Consider the following 16651-nt stretch of genomic DNA (forward strand, 5'->3'; position numbering starts at 1 on the left):
TTTCCCTGAAATGAAGAGTAGTAGTTATAAAAAAAAAAAAAGTGAAGTTGGAAAGGTATTCCTAACAGACCATAGTGAGCATACATATAGGTTTAAAAATAATTTTGAAAAACAAAGGAGACTTTCAGTCATGGAATACAGCAAATCAGATTGGGATATGGTACAGTGGTGTCACATTGGTTAGGTTTTAAAAACAGGTCTGAGAACAAATGGTTAGGTTTTAAAAACAGCTCTGAGAACAAACACATTTAACCAAAGTTATACTTAACAGTAAAATAATACCTTTTCATTTGTTTAATCTGTTTTTCGTCAGTTTCTTGAGGTGGTACATAGTGTAGCCACCAGAACTATGGTTTTGCTTCTCACCTACAGTGGGAAAAACCTCTCATTCACATTTTACATAACAGCCTGTTTCAGGATTACTTCCATTATTTGTGTAATACACTTGATAAAACAGGGTTAAGATTCAGTGATTGAATATGCTAAGGAGCAAATGATGTTGGTCTGCTCTACTGCCTCCTGAGTTATATGCTGCCCCTCTCAGCCCCCCACCCCACAACTTAGAGTCCCTTCTGTATCGAGAGACCAGCAGCAGGGCCATGTGGGGACTTGTTAGAAATGTAGAAGCCAAAGCACTGCTCCAGACCTGAATTAGAACCTGCATTTAACAAGATGCCCAGGTGAATCTGTGCAATTCAAATGGGAGAAGCTCTGCTTTATGATACACTGCATAGTCTGCTGCCATGAAAAGTAAAGCTCTGAAGACAGGAAGGTCACAGAAGGTACAATAAGATTTTTTAGCCTCCAAGTGAGTGATGTACTGCTTAACTGAGTGCTGATCATTTATTTGCTGGGCATTTTATAATCGTTTCCCTTCACCTCGGTCAGAATTATCATAATTTCAAATATGAAGAAACTAGGACTCAGCGTGGTAAACAACATATTCCGTTAGAGGGTTAGGGGTATGTTCTATTGTGTTTTCCTGAGGAGGTTTTTGAGAATGTAGTTTTCTGACCTCTTTATGTCAGAAAAGGACAAAAACTTGAAAAGGGAAAGTGAGGATCTGTTGCTGCCTTGTGATTAACCAACTGTTAACCAACAGTCTCCCCCATTAGATCTCTGTTAGATTAAACTAGTAGTCAGGTTTGGAGTCAGGTCAAATCCCAGTTGGGGCACTTAGTAACCATACTAGGTCATTCAATCAGTTCAGTTACTCAGTCACGTCTGACTCTTTGGGACCCCGTGGACTGCAGCACTCCAGGATTCCCTGTCCATCACCAACTCCCAGAGCTTGCTCAAACTCATGTTCATCGAGTCGGTGATGCCATCCAAACATCTCATCTGTCATCCCCTTCTCCTCCTGCCTTCAAGCTTTCCCAGCATCAGGGTCTTTTCCAGTGACTCAGTTCTTCCCATCAGGTGGCCAAAGGATTGGAGCTTCAGCATCAGTCCTTCCAATGAATATTCAGGGTTGATTTCCTTTAGGTTTGACTGGTTTGATCTTGCTGTCCAAAGGACCGACTCTTAAGTGTCTTCTCCAACACCACAGTTCAAAAGCATCAATTCTGTGCTCAGCTTTATGGTCCAAATCTCACATCCATACATGACTACTGGAAAAACCATAGCTTTGCATATATGGACATTTGCCAGCAAAGTAATGTCTGTAATACGCTGTCTAGGTTTGTCATAGCTTTTCTTCAAAGGAGCGTCTTCTAATTTCATGGTTCAGTCACCATCTGCAGTGATTTTGGAGCCCAAGAAAATAGTCTCTCACTGTTTCCATTTTTTCCCCATATATTTGCTGTGAAGTGATGGGACCAGGTGATAATGGTGTTTGTTTCAGAGGTTTCAGTTCAGTTGCTCAGTCATGTCCGACTCTTTTTGACCCCATGAATCGCAGCATGCCAGGCCTCCCTGTCCATCACCAACTCCCGGAGTTCACCCAAACTCATGGCAGCCCTTAGAGACGCACGTTATTATTCCTGGGAGGGAGCAGAATATCGGAAGTGCCTAACTTTTTTGGTGCACGGAGCGGGGCGTGGTTGGCTGGCAGAGGGGGCGTGGCTTAGCCAGCCAAATAGAATTAGCCTCAAAAGCCAGCCTAGGGGCACCTTCCCATCCTCTGCTGGGGTTACCATCTTCCCTCGGTCAGTCGCTCAGTCGTGTCTGACTCTTGGCGACCCCACTGACTGCAGCATGCCAGGCTCCCCTGTCCTCCACAAACTTATGTCCATTGAATCCCTGATGCCATCCAACCATCTAGTCCTCTCTTTTGTCCCTTTCCCAGTTCAGTTCAGTCGCTCAGTCGTGTCCGACTCTTTGCGACCCCATGAATCGCAGTACGCCAGGCCTCCCTGTCCATCACCAACTCCCGGAGTTCACTCAGACTCACGTCCATCGAGTCAGTGATGCCATCCAGCCATCTCATCCTCTGTCATCCCCTTCTCCTCTTGCCCCCAATCCCTCCCAGCATCAGAGTCTTTTCCAATGAGTCAACTCTTCACATGAGGTGGCCAAAGTACTGGAGTTTCAGCTTCAGCATCAGTCCTTCCAAAGAAATCCCAGGGCTGATCTCCTTCTGAATGGACTGGTTGGATCTCCTTGCAGTCCAAGGGACTCTCAAGAGTCTTCTCCAACACCACAGTTCAAAAGCATCAATTCTTCGGCGCTCAGCTTTCTTCACAGTCCAACTCTCACATCCATACATGACCACAGGAAAAACCATAGCCTTGACTAGACGGACCTTTGTTGGCAAAGTAATGTTTCTGCTTTTCAATATGCTATCTAGGTTGGTCACAACTTTTCTTCCAAGGAGTAAGCGTCTTTTAATTTCATGGCTGCAGTCACCATCTGCAGTAGGCGTCTGGATTCTTCACCGCCTCCAGAGGGCGCTGCGGACCAGACGTTCACCTGCCACAAAAGTCCCCACTGACGTCAGCGCAACTTCGGCGGCCCCGGCGCGTCAGGAGTGAGCCGGCCCCTCGCAAACATGGCGGCTGGGAGGGGCGGGGTCTGAGAGGGTGAATTGGGCGGGCGGTTTCAGACCCACCGGTCATGTGACTGGGAAGATGGCCGCCTTTCCCTGGTAAGGAAGAAGCGGCGAGTGGGCTTTAGGGAGGTAGTGGCCTTGGTTGTCTTTCGGACTCTTGTTTCTGGGTGTGTGTCTCCGCGAGGGAGTGTATGAACTGTTCTCCGTTGGGTTTGGTGAAGTCTCCCACCCAGTCTCCGGGTGGGGCGGCTATCCGGATTCAGAGGACATTCCTAATGCCGGACCGGTGGGGTCCTGGTCCTCTCCTCCTATCGCCCTCCCCGCTCCTTTCTCCACTCGTTTTCTTAAAAAAAACTCAAGTTCCCCGGCTTCCGCTTTCCCAGAAGTTGCCGTGGGTTCTGGGGGCGCGGATGCAGAGAATGGTGGACTCAGTTCTGGTCTGGACAACTCGGAGGGCCTGGCTGTGTTCTGAATGACTGGCTTCTTGTACAGGAGACTTGCCATTCATCCGATTCTGTGTAGGGCTCTCTCCCTGCACCGGGCGGGTGCAGAACTCGAGGATACAGAACCCTTAGATATACTCCTTGGATTCAAGGAGCTGCTGTTTAGCGGAGCAGATACGCAGAATAGAAGAATGACCAAAGAAGGCTTTGGGATGAGGCACACCTGACGGCTTGGGGAAGGCTTGAGAGAGGAAGAGTCATAGATTTGAGTTTTGCAGGATGAGTAGGAGTTCATCGAGAAGGAGCTGTGGGCGTGTGCGTAGGCTAATGAGTCCGTAGGGGCCGTTCTGGCTGGAGTAGCTAGGAGAAATTGGCGCTTCAGCAGTAGCTGAAGCCTTATGGCTCCTCTCTTTGTAAAGTGATATATGTATATAGTTTAGTCACTAAGTGTCAACAACTAGTTCCTAGGACAGTTATGTGAAGAACTGGAGCAAGTTGTGATAGTGGTGCAATCACATGGGCACGTGAGCTCTCCTCTACGTCTCAGAAAGGGAAATTACTTTCTAATCTTTCTCTGCAAGTTATGGGAAGTGGTTTACGTTAAATGAGCGAGTAAGTGAACAAATGAAAAAATACACAGCCCTGGACCTTAGAAATAATCAGATACATACTTCTGGTTTGTATTTCCTTCACCTGGATAACTCTTTAAAGAGCCTTCCTTCAAAGGCTTGGTACACTAAATTAGAATTAGATGACAGTGAGTCCTTATACGTCCTGCCCTGAGTTTTCTTTGACCTGGTCACGCAAAAGTCCTTTTAGGGAATTCAGTTCAGTTCAGTCGCTCAGTCGTGTCCGACTCTTTGCGACCCCATGAATCGCAGCACGCCAGGCCTCCCTGTCCATCACCAACTCCCGGAGTTCACTCAGACTCACGTCCATCGAGTCAGTGATGCCATCCAGCCATCTCATCCTCTGTCGTCCCCTTCTCCTCCTGCCCCCAATCCCTCCCAGCATCAGAGTCTTTTCCAATGAGTCAACTCTTCGCATGAGGTGGCCAAAGTACTGGAGTTTCAGCTTTAGCATTATTCCTTCCAAAGAAATCCCAGGGCTGATCTCCTTCTGAATGGACTGGTTGGATCTCCTTGCAGTCCAAGGGACTCTCAAGAGTCTTCTCCAACACCACAGTTCAAAAGCATCAATTCTTTGGCGCTCAGCTTTCTTCACAGTCCAACTCTCACATCCATACATGACCACAGGAAAAACCATAGCCTTGACTAGAGGGACCTTTGTTGGCAAAGTAAGGTCTCTGCTTTTCAATATGCTATCTAGGTTGGTCAAAGCTTTTCTTATTACTAAGACTTAAATGCCATAACATAAGGCTTCAGTGAACTTAGTTGGCTGGGGTTTTGTAATTAGAAGTTCCAGGAAGATGCTGTTTAATTTCAGAGCATTTTTACCTTTGGTAGATTTTACGTTGGGGCTTCCCAGGTGGCTCAGTGGTAAAGAATCTGCCTGCCAATGCAAGAGTTCGATCCCTGGGTCAGGAAGATCCCCTGGAGAGGGAAATAGCAACCCATTCCAGTATTCTTCATTAGAACTGACTCAAATACATGCCTTTTTATACCTAATATTCCATTGTGTATACGTACCACAACTTCCTTTTCCATTCATCTGCCAGTGGACATCTGTGTTGCTTCCATGTCCTAGCTACTGTAGTTAGTCTGCAATGAACATCGGGATACATGTGTCTTTTTCAGTTCTGGTTTCCTCAGGGTGTATGCCCAGTAGTGGGATTGCTGTGTCATATGGTAGATTTATCAGTCCTGTGATCTTAATCATTATTGTCAGCTGGTCCTTCAGCCTAGGTCGTGGGCTGAGGTTCTTGGGTTGTGCGGCTCCTGAATTCTGCTGTGTTGTCATGGGTCTCCCCAGAATACCTCTTTTTACCCACACTTTTTGTTACCACTGACTTCACTTGTGAGATGTCCAGTGCACTGTGGATGGCATTTCCTGTTCAATGCTGTGGTCATAGCACTGTTAAAAATACTGTTCTTTGGAGTCAGAATTTTTACATCATTTTAAGACTGTTAGGGAAGGGGAGTACGTTGTAATTGGGGGATAAAAAGCTGTGTGGCCAGATTATGTCATTAGCAATTTAAAAATCACTTGAGAATTAAAATGCAGTTAGTTGGAGCTTCTGTGATCTTTCAGTGTTGAAGAATCCACCTGCCAGTGCAGGAGACATGGGTTCAATCCCCGATCCAGGAGGATCCCACATAGCTTGGAGCAACTAAGCCTGTGTGCCACACAACTGTTGAGCCTGTGCTCTAGAGCCCGGGAGCTGCAACTGCTGAGCCCACAACTACCCAAGCCCGCGACACGAGAAGCCACCACATTGAGAAGCCTGAGCACCAAAACTAGAGAGTAACCCCTGCTTGCTGCAACTAGAGAAAAGCCAGAGCAGCAGCAAAGACCCAGCACTGCCAAAAATAAATAATTAAATAAAATTATTAAAAAAAAAAGGAGTTAGTGGATTTTACTGTTTCCAGTATAAGGAGATTCATTTAGTAACTGGTAATAGGATTTATATGCATTCATGTTATTCATTGTAAATAATTTAAAAACAGGGCAGTGTTAATCTTTAATGTGCATTTAAATCACTTGGGCATTTTGGTGAAATACAGACCCTGATTCTGTAGGTCGGGATATTTTAACACTCCCCAGTGAAGCCCTTGCTGATGATCTGTGGGCCGTACTTGGAGTAGCCAGAGGTCTGACCAAGCTCAGAGTGGAGATATGAAATGTTGGCCTTTTTTCTGCGGCAGTGCCAAAGAACCTGACTAACTTTTTGCATTGCTGGGAGCTGGGATTTGGGGGGATTTTAACAGTTTATCAGGTGCATTCACAGGAAGAAGAAAAGCAAGGCTTTTTGAGAAAATGCCCACTAGAGGTCACTGTGAGCCTTATCAAAGGCCTAGGCTTTGGAGAAAACGCTTTTGTAGGAAATGGCAACCCACTCCAGTATTCTTGCCTGGAAAATTCCGTGAACAGAGGCGCCTGGTGGGCTGCAGTCCATGTGGCAACAAAGAGTCACACACGACTAAGTGCACATGCACGCATGCGCGCACACACACGCGCAGAAGGAACTGAGAGCAAAGCTGAGGACATGATGGAAGTAACAGAAGATGTGATTGAAAAATCAAAATAGCAACTTGACATGGACTTTCAGGAAGGGTAAATGTTTCTTCTCCTTTTTTTTTTTTAAAGATTTTGTTTTCATCAGAAGCAGTATTTTTTCCCTGAAAGAATCCTTCCCTCAAACTTAAAAAAAAAAATCATTTCAAAGCTCAATCCTTAAAATGACAATTGCTTTTTCAGATTCTCAAGGTGACCTGTGGATGATCTATAGAACTGCTGAATCCTAGAGGCAGGCTGCCTCTATATACATCTGTCTTTGTCACATGCTCACCTGTCCCAAGTTAACCAACAGCATCAGCTTCTCCATCTGAGAAATGGACGTAATCATAGTGCCTACCTCATAAAGTTGATTAAATGTGGTTCAGTTCAGTTGCTCAGTCGTGTCCGATTCTTTGCGACCCCATGAACCGCAGCACGCCAGGCCTGCCTGTCCGTCACCAACTCCCGGAGTCCACCCAAACCCATTTCCATCAAGTCGGTGATGCCATCCAGCCATCTCATCCTCTGTCGTCCCCTTCTCCTCCTGCCCTCAATCTTTCCCAGCATCAGGGTCTTTTCCAGTGAGTCAGCTCTTCGCATCAGGTGGCCAAAGTATTAAATGTGGTAATAGAGGTTAAGGGCCTTGGCCTGCATCCTGATGTATAGTGTCAGGGAGGGGAAATCCCCCTCTGCCCCCACTCTCTTGATTTCTTGTGGCTGCACTAATAAAACTGACACAAGATAAATCAATGGGAGAAAAGTTTTAATTTATGTGTCTTGGAGGTCTCATAGAAATGAGACCTAAGAAGTGGTCACAATAGGCAGCTCTTATAGTTTTTTAGACAAAGAAACTATAAACTTGTGAGGAATTGACAGAACAAAGAAAGTTAGGCTTTCAGTCAGTTCAGTTCAGTCGCTCAGTCTTGTCAGACTCTTTGTGACCCCATGGACTGCAGCATGCCAGGCATCCCTGTCCATCACCAACTCCTGGAGCCTACTCAAATGCATTTCCATTGCGTCGGTGATGCCATCCAACCATCTCATCCTCTGTTGTCCCCTTCTCTTCCTGCCTTCAGTCTTTACCAGCCTCAGGGTCTTTTCCAATGAGTTGGTTCTTGTCATCAGGTGGCCAAAATATTGGACTTTAAGCTTCAGCATCAGTCCTTCCAATGAATATTCAGTACTGATTTCCTTTAGGATTGACTGGTTGGATCTCCTTGCAGTCCAAGGGACTCTCAAGGGTCTTCTCCAACACCACAGTTCAGAAGCATTAATTCTTCAGCACTCAGCTTTCTTTATAGTCCAACTCTGATTTCCATACATGACTACTGGAAAAACCATAGCCTTGACTAGATGGACCTTTGTTGGCAAAGTAATGTCTCTGCTTTTTAATATGCTGTCTAGGTTGGTCACAGCTTTTCTTCCAAGGGGCAAGTGTCTTTTAATTTCATGGCTGCAGTCACCATCTGCAGTGATTTTGGAGCCCAGGAAAATAAAGTCTGTCACTGTTTCCATTGTTTCCCCGTCTATTTGCAATGAAGTGATGGGACCAGATGCCATGATCTTTGTTTTCTGAATGTTGAGTTTTAAGCCAACTTTTTCACTCTCCTCTTTCACTTTCATCAAGAGACTCTTTAGTTCTTCGCTTTCTGCCATAAGGGTGATGTCATCTGCGCATCTGAGGTTATTGATATTTCTTCTGGCAATCTTGACTCCAGCTTGTGTTTCATCCAGCCCAGCATTTCACATGATGTACACTGCATAGAAGTTAAATAAGTAGGGTAACAATATATAGCCTTGATGTACTCCTTTCTCGATTTGGAACCAGTCTGTTGTTTCATGTCCAGTTCTAACTGTTGCTTCTTGAACTGAATATAGATTTCTCAGGAGGCAGGTCAGGTCGTCTGGTATTCACATCTCTTGAAGAATTTTCCACAGTTTGTTGTGATCCACATAGTCAAAGGCTTTGGCATCATCAGTAAAGCAGAAGTAGATGTTTTTCTGGAACTGTCTTGCTTTTTCGATGATCCAGCGGATGTTGGCAATTTGATCTCTGGTTCCTCTGCCTTTTCTAAATCCAGCTTGAATATTGGAAGTTCATGGTTCACGTACTGTTGAAGCCTGGCTTGGAGAATTTTGAACAATGCTTTGCTAGCATGTGAGATGAGTGCAGTTGTGTGGTAGTCTGAGAATTCTTTGTCATTGCCTTTCTTTGGGATTAGAATGAAAACTAACCTTTTCCAGTCCTGTGGCCACTGCTGAGTTTTCCAAATTTGCTGACATGTTGCGTGCGGCACTTTCACAGCATCATCTTTTAGGATTTGAAGTAGCTCAACTGGAAATTCATCATCTCCACTAGCTTTGTAGTGACTAAGGGTCACTTGACTTCGCATTCCAGGATGTCTGGCTCTAGGTGAGTGATCATACCATCGTGATTATCTTGGTTGTGAAGATCTTTTTTGTACAGTTCTTCTGTGTATTCTTGCCACCTCTTCTTAATATCTTCTGCTTCTGTTAGGTCCATACCATTTCTCTCCTTTATTGTGCTCATCTTTGCATGAAATATTCCCTTGATATCTTTAATTTTCTTGAAGAGATCTCTAGCCTTTCCTAGTTAGGAAGGAAGAAAGATTAGTTCTCTAGTCTTTCCAAGTTAGGCTTTGGGTGCTTAATTAGTGAAGAATCTAAACAGCAGACCTGTGGTAGTAAAGAGATAATGAGGTTCATTTTATACACTGGAGAAGGGGACGACAGAGGATGAGATGGCTGGATGGCATCACTGACTCGATGGACATGAGTCTGAGTGAACTCTGGGATTTGGTGATGGACAGGGAGGCCTGGCGTGCTGCGATTCATGGGGTCACGAAGAGTTGGACACGACTGAGCAACTGAAGTGAACTGAACTGGCCCTGAATTCCCTGTCTCTGATGACAAGGGTGTCCTTCTACCTTCAGATTCAGGGAGAGCACTTCTCACATGGGAGACTTATTTCCTGCTTTCAGGAAGACAGAGAGGAGGGTCAAACTGTCCCTTTTTATATCATCTTTTTCTTAAGTAACTGTAATTCAAAATAATCAATATGCCATATTTTGGGGTGGCCTACTGTGGGCCCCAACATTAATAAGCACATAATAAATGAGAACAGATATTTAGTTGTATATCACATCATCTTGTTGTTTTGACTTTGTGCTTTTTGCAGCTGTTGATTTGCTAATAATTATTATAGAGGTGAAAAACACATTTGCAGTTAAATTTCAGGTCAGATTATATTTCTACTCATTCAATTAGCTTTGCAGAATTCTACTGATAAAGTTAAGAGTGATCTGAAAGGAGGAAAAGTATAATTTGATTTTTAAAACTGCATTAGGGCTGTTGATGACTAGTCTTCCAATTTATTCTTCAGGGTTTTGTTTGTTTTATTAATCAAGACTTGGTTGGTGGCATATTAAAAGGAGCTTGGAAGACTATTTCAGCAATGAATTCATCTGCAGTATTTTTGGAAGATGAAGGCAGTATATGATTAGTAAATGTGACCCAAAGGAACTAGGCAGTATATTGTGGTAGGAGTTTTCGTTTAAAAACAAAAACAAGCAGAGGCTGGTCTGTATTGTTCACTAGTTTTTCTCCTTTCCTACACCCAAAGTGAAATTTATTTGGAAAGGGATAGAAGTGAAATGACATGGGGTTTCATTTCTTTGGTACTGTGTTAGATTTCTGGGTTGGTGGGGCTTACTAAGTAAAGCCAGTTAACTGCTGACTAGATTTGGGGTTCATACAAATATTAATAAAGTTAAGAAGCTGCGAATGGGGGTGGGTTTGAGGGGGGAGGGATGAATTCAAGGCATTTGGAGGCCAAGGAAACAAAGAGGCCGGCTTCCTGTGCTGTGACAATTTTCTGAGTTTTTAAGTAGTATCTCTTCTGCCTTTTATGTTCTAGTTGTCATGCATTCTTACTCTGTGTATACTGTAAACACCATAAGAAGTTATTTTTTGTAGTTGATTTAGTTTTACCTGTACCTTGATCTTTTGTGCTCTTTTGTACATATTGCATATATGCATTGTTGTTGTTGTTCAGAAGCTCAGCCGTGTGCAACTCTTTGTGACCCCATGAACTGTAGCACACCAGCCCTCCCTGTCCATCACCAACTCCTGGAGCTTGCTTAAACTCATGTCCATCAAGTCAGTGATGCCATCCAACCATCTCATCCTCTCTTGTCCCCTTTCTCCTCCTGCCTTTAATCTGTCCCAGCATCAGGGTCTTTTCCAGTTAGTCGGTTCTTCGCATTAGGTGGCCAAAGTATTGGAGCTTCAGCTTCAGCATCAGTCCTTCCGATGAATATTCAGGACCGATTCATTTTATATATATATACATATATATATATATAAACACATATACATGTGTATCAGATATGCAGATAACACCACCCTTATGGCAGAAAGAGAAGAGAAACTAAAGAGCTTCTTGAAAGTGAAAGAGGAGAGAGAAAAAGCTGGCTTAAAACTCAACATTCAGTAAACTAAGATAATGGTATCCAGTCCCATCACTTCATGGCAAATAAATGGGGAAACAGGGGAAACAGTGACAGACTTTATTTTCTTGGGCTGCAAAATCACTGCAGATGGTGATTGCAGCTATGAAATTAAAAGATGTGCACTTCTTGGAAGAAAAGCTATGACCAACCTAGACAGCATATTAAAAAGCAGAGATATTACTTGGCCAACAAAGGTCTGTCTAGTCAAAGCTATGGTTTTTCCAGTAGTCATGTATGGATGCAGTCCATGGGGTCACAAAGAGTCGGACATGACTCAGTGACTGAACTGAACTGAAATACATATTGTTGCTAAGTCACTTCAGTCGTGTCCGACTCTGTGCGACCCCATGGATGGCAGCCCACCAGGCTCCTCCGTCCCTGGGATTCTCCAGGCAAGAACACTGGAGTGGGTTGCCATTTCCTTCTCCAATGCATGAAAGTGAAAAATGAAAGTGATGTCTCTCAGTTGTGTCCGACTCTGTGGGACCCCATGGACTGCAGCCTACGAGGCTCCTCCATCCATGGGATTTGCCAGGCAGGAGTACTGGAGTGGGGTGCCATTTCCTTCTCCAGAAATACATACACACATGCATATTTTTTGCTTTCAGCTGGGATAATTTTCCTTCTACTTTCAGCATTTAAAAAAAAATGTTTGGTTCTGCTACTGCTGCTTTTCTCCCTTTTCTTTGACGGGAAACTTCTTTGTTTTGCTATAATGTTTGCAAGATAGTTTAACTAGGTCTAAAATTCTTGGTTAGCAATTATTTTCTTTCAGTACTGTAATACTCCAGTATCCCTTTTCTGGATCCTTGTTCTGGATCCTTATTCTGGATCTCATTTTATGCAGAGATAATAATCTTAGTGTTGTCCTTTGGTAATAACGTATCTTTATTTCTCTTAAGAAATTCTCATTTTAGTTTTTAGCCATTTTACTATGAAGGCCCTAAGTATGGTTGTTTTTTGTTTTGTTTTTATACTCGTCTTGCTTGGGGCACAAGTGTTTCTTGAATCTCAGAATTGATGTCTTTAGTTTGGGAATATTATCTGTTCAAATGCTGCTTCTGCCTGTTCTTTCTCTCTCCTTCAAGATTCAGATATGTGTGTTAGGCGTTTCTTCGTGTCATTTTCGTCTTTTCCACTCTTTGGTGCTTTTCATGTTTTCTCCTTTCCGTGCCTCAATGTGAATAATCTCTCCCCCTTTATTTTTCTTTTCACTAATCCCTTCACTTGTTGGTTCTCCACCAGACTGATGAAACTGTCTGCTCTTCATCTATTTGGCCTCTTCCTCTTGCTCCATACAGCTTAACTGGTGACTACTTTGAAGGGAAACCAGGACCAAATCTCTCACTTCTCAGCCTTCCCTTTTCTTCAGAAGCTCTTCCATTAAGCCCTGGCTGTCTCCATAGCCCTGAACCCCAGTTTCTGTCTCCAGCCTTGTGAGTTTTCCTTAAAGCTCTTTGGCTGCTCTGCCTCCTAGCAGCCGCCCTCTGCCTGGCTTCAGCCTCACGTCCCATGTCAAGAATCAACAGTGCCCAGCCAGAGATAGCCAGCAAGAAGTTGGCTTCACCTCACTGAGCTTCCCTTTGTTCTGGTGTCTGGCCTCATGGGTTTTGTTTGCCTTGGCAGCTCTTTATACCTTCAAACCATTAAAAAATTAAAAAAAATTTACCATTACTTACTGGTCTTGGTAGAAATACTGTTCCACTGTCAATTGTCTCATCAAAAACAATTTTTTTTTTTTTTTAGCAAAAAGTTTTTAATATGTATGCATCTCCAACTAAATTGGTTTCTGGGTTTTGCTGTTTACCAGGCATTCCAGGAATAGGAACTACAAGGCTGAGTTTGCGTCATGCCGATTGGAGGCTGTACCGCTGGAGTTTGGGGACTATCACCCACTGAAACCAATAACGGTAAGTTTTGTCAAGGGTCCCCCTGTGACATTCCTGTTCCATAAAATTACAGACAGCGTTCCTGGTTCTTTCTCATTTTGTCAGCGGTAGCTGATTTTGGATTTTTAAATCTACCAGTTTGTTCTCTGCCCCATTTTTTTGTGGAGGTTTCACCCACCATCATTTTGATTCCCTTTGTCATGTTAGTGAGGTGGTCACGAGTGTGGGATGCCTTTGTTCCTGATTTGGAGGCTCCTATTTAAGTATTGAGGTCACTGTAATTACTGTTACCTCCATTGTACGGGTGTACCATATTTTGTTTATCCAGTCACCCAACTGACGTTTTTGACTATTTGTACTTTTTTGACTGACGTTTTTGACTATTTGTACTTTTTGCTTTTTTAAAAAAGTTCATTTATTTAGTTTTTGGTTGCACTGAGTCTTCGTTGCTTTGTGCCAGCTTTCTCTGGTTGTGGTGAGTGGGGGCTGCTCTAGTTTTGGCGCACAGGCTTCTTATTGCAGTGGTTTCTCTTCTTGTGGGGCACAGGCTCTCGGTGCACAGGCTTCAGTAGTTACAGCGTGTTGGCTTCAGAAGTTCCAGCACATTGGCTCAGTACTTTTGGTCCACAGGCTTTGGTGTTCTGCGGCATGTGGAATCTTCCCGGAGCAGGGATTGAACCCACGTCCCCTGCATTGGATTCTTATCCACTGTACTACCAGGGAAGTTTCTGTTTATAGTTTTTTATTATTATGAATAATGCTGCTGTAAACATTCATTATGTCTTAATTTCTTTCAGGCAGGTTTATGGGAGAGATCAGAAAGTTGTAAAAGTTTTGATTCCTCCTGCTGTTAGTTTTCTAGCAATAAGTTGTTTATTTATTTCACTAAATGAAGCTAGGGTGCCAGTAGGGGTTTTGAGGCAAGGAATATGGTTAGGCTTCATATTCTAAGGGAAGTGGGAAAGAGAGCAGACCAAGGGCTTGTAAAAGGAATGTTAAGTGGCATACAGATGCCTGCTGAAATTGGAGACCCTTGGATCTTTGTGGTTGTGAGATATTCTTAGATGCACTAGCTGCCTGGTGGAAGAAGCAGAGAAGTCTCTGAGCTCAGAGAACAGATTTGGTCAGAGTGAGAGTGTGAGAGCTGGAAGCGAAGGAAATTGTGATCAGAATATTATATTGTTGTTAAGATTCTGACAGGGTACAGTTTTGGGGTTGAAAATGTTGTGAATTTGTCATATGGACATTATTTAACTGAGGCTTCTTTTTGCAGAGTCGCAAAGAGTAGGATAAAGCATGGAAAATTAGATAAATGTCCAGAGCAAAAATAAGGCAGGTAGTAGAGGAAATAACCACATGTCATTGGCAAGGCAGATCAGTCAGTCAGAGGCCAAGTCAGGCAACAGAAACGATAGAAGATTTTTGAACAGAGAAATTTAAAGAATTGTTAATTAGTAAAAGATAGTTAATTACTATAAAGGATGAAACAGGGCTAAAGCAGGAGTTGGCATTATTACAGCCAGTAGCCCAGTTTTGTAAATAAAGTTTTATTGGAACACAGCCATAATCATTCATTTATATATTATCTGTTTTCATGCAGAGTTGAATTTGGACAGATTGTTTGGCCCACAAAGCCTAAAATATTTGCCTTATAACAGTGCCAGCCTTGTTGTAAGAGGCCCAAAAGTACCAGGTACAAAGATGCAGACGTCAACTCCAGGTTGAGGAACAGTGGCTAGTGAAGGAACTTTGAGGACTTATGATAGAGCCTCTCCCCCAACCCCAGGCTGAAATTCAGCATCGTTGAAGAGGGTATGGCTGTCACAGGAACACGCAGGTTGCCTATGTCAAAGAAACTTGATAGAGCTGTCAGATGGGAAGAGCGTGGCCTGAGGGTACAGCTGGAACTGGTCTTTGAGGACCACTGGGCTTCTATACTGAATTTTAAAATGGAGGACTGGAACCCTGATGAGAATATCTTCCTGCTGCTGTTGCCTTTGAGTGCCCTCTATTCACGAAATCTAACACTGTGCTAGCTGGCAAGGAGGAATGTTTATAAGGTCTAGTTCTAGTATCACAACGTACAGCAAAGGGTGGATTTGGAACTGATACACAATAAATTGATAACTGGTGCATAAAAATGATGAACAGTATAGGAGAATGGCATGAGCCTCAAAGGTTTTTGCGTGAAAGTGGAAGGATAAAAGAAAGCAGAAACATAAGTAAGTAAAAATGGGGAGCTTCAGGATCTGAGGACTACAAGGTAATTAGGTGTTTGAGAAAATGAGGTGGTTTCATTTAAGCATGAACATAAGAGAAAGAATATTTGGTTTATGGTAGCTAAGCCTCAAAGGTGAAAAATTTAAAAATTTTAAGGGATTGTACAGTACTGAATTTCAGCCCTTCCTTGCAGTACTTGGCGTTTAAGTTTGGTGTAATACTTGATGAATTAATTAATTATATAAACACTTGCCAGGTGATGCTAGTGGTAAAGAACCGGCCTGCCAACGCAGGAGACGTTAGAGGTGTGGGTCAAACCCTGGGTCGTGAGATCCCTGGAAGAGGGCATGGCAACCGGCTCCGGTATTCTTGCCTGGAGAATCCCCTGGCAGGCTACAGTCCATAGGGTCACAAAGAGTGGGACGTGACTGAAGTGACTTAGCACAAACACTAATTACTAATATGGAGTGCTGTCTTAAATAGCATCTTAGTCTATTTGTGAGTTTATTTAAAAAACAAAACAAAAAGCAGGCAAGAGATATAGATGGTCCCTCTTGGGTTAGCACTTTTTTTATTAGCAAGTAATAGATGCCGTGTGGTTGTCATCTTGGGTGGGATGAGGTTGACAGATGCCAGTGGATATTAAGGACGTTAAGTTTCTGAATGACAGAGAACCTGAAAACGTGGGCGTGATTCCATAAAGCAGGCGATCATAAGACTGAGCTTCAACCTCACAGGGCCCTCAAATCCCCATGGGCTTATGTGGCTGCAGCTGACCCACCAGTGAGTTGGTTCCAATCTCAGGAGCTCAAACCCAGCAGCAAGGAGAGTCTTCTCTGCGGTTTCTGTGTGCTCAGTTGGGATACATGTCCTTCCCCGAATCAACCCTGGTGACTGGGGTGTAGAATATGCTGGTTGATTGGGTTGGGGCTCGTGCCCACCATGGGAACCGGGAGTCCACTCCACCAGGCCTGTAAGAGCTGAGAGTCAGTTAGGGCTACTTTCATTTCCAAAGAAAATCGAGACTGTTGAGCCTGGGAGATGGGGGAATGGATGCCAGGCAGGCAGGAACTACAGACACGCCCCAGTGGAGGTACTTCACCCGACTCCCTGCAGTTAGACCACAGGGTTAGGGCAGGGCCTTCAGTCAAGCAGCCCTAGCTTCAGACTCCAGCAGCAAATTTGGGGGTCCCTTGGCCACCCACACTTCTGATCAACTGGCTCCAAATCCATGGTTTCTGGAGATCTCCCTTTTTTTTATGAGTCAACTTTTCATTTCCCTGACCAATACTTCCAGTTGTGTCTCTGATGCTGTGTTTAAAATCTTTAGAGTCCCTCAAAACAGCATTCAGGCTTCCTGTATCCAGAGACAGGGACCCAGAGGCAAAAATGGTTGGGCTC

General features: G+C 43.8%; 1 protein-coding gene across 4 annotated transcripts in view; it reads left to right on the forward strand.

The window, feature by feature from the left end:
• Nucleotides 1-2953: 2953 nt before the first annotated feature.
• The window catches only part of VPS35L (VPS35 endosomal protein sorting factor like), a 138216-nt gene continuing 124518 nt past the window's right edge, over nt 2954-16651 (forward strand). For 2 of the 4 annotated variants that reach the window (XM_019987901.2, XM_019987899.2), the window contains exons 1-2: nt 2954-3085; nt 12952-13051. In XM_019987901.2, coding sequence (XP_019843460.1) covers nt 3069-3085; nt 12952-13051 — 117 coding nt within the window. In that variant the 5' untranslated portion in view covers nt 2954-3068. Of the gene's footprint in view, nt 3119-8924; nt 9023-12951; nt 13052-16651 lie in introns of those variants that run through there. The other 2 variants (XM_019987902.2, XM_019987900.2) reach the window with 2 other exon arrangements.

Source organism: Bos indicus, chromosome 25 (genome assembly GCF_029378745.1).
Source record: "Bos indicus isolate NIAB-ARS_2022 breed Sahiwal x Tharparkar chromosome 25, NIAB-ARS_B.indTharparkar_mat_pri_1.0, whole genome shotgun sequence".
NCBI lineage: Eukaryota > Metazoa > Chordata > Mammalia > Artiodactyla > Bovidae > Bos > Bos indicus.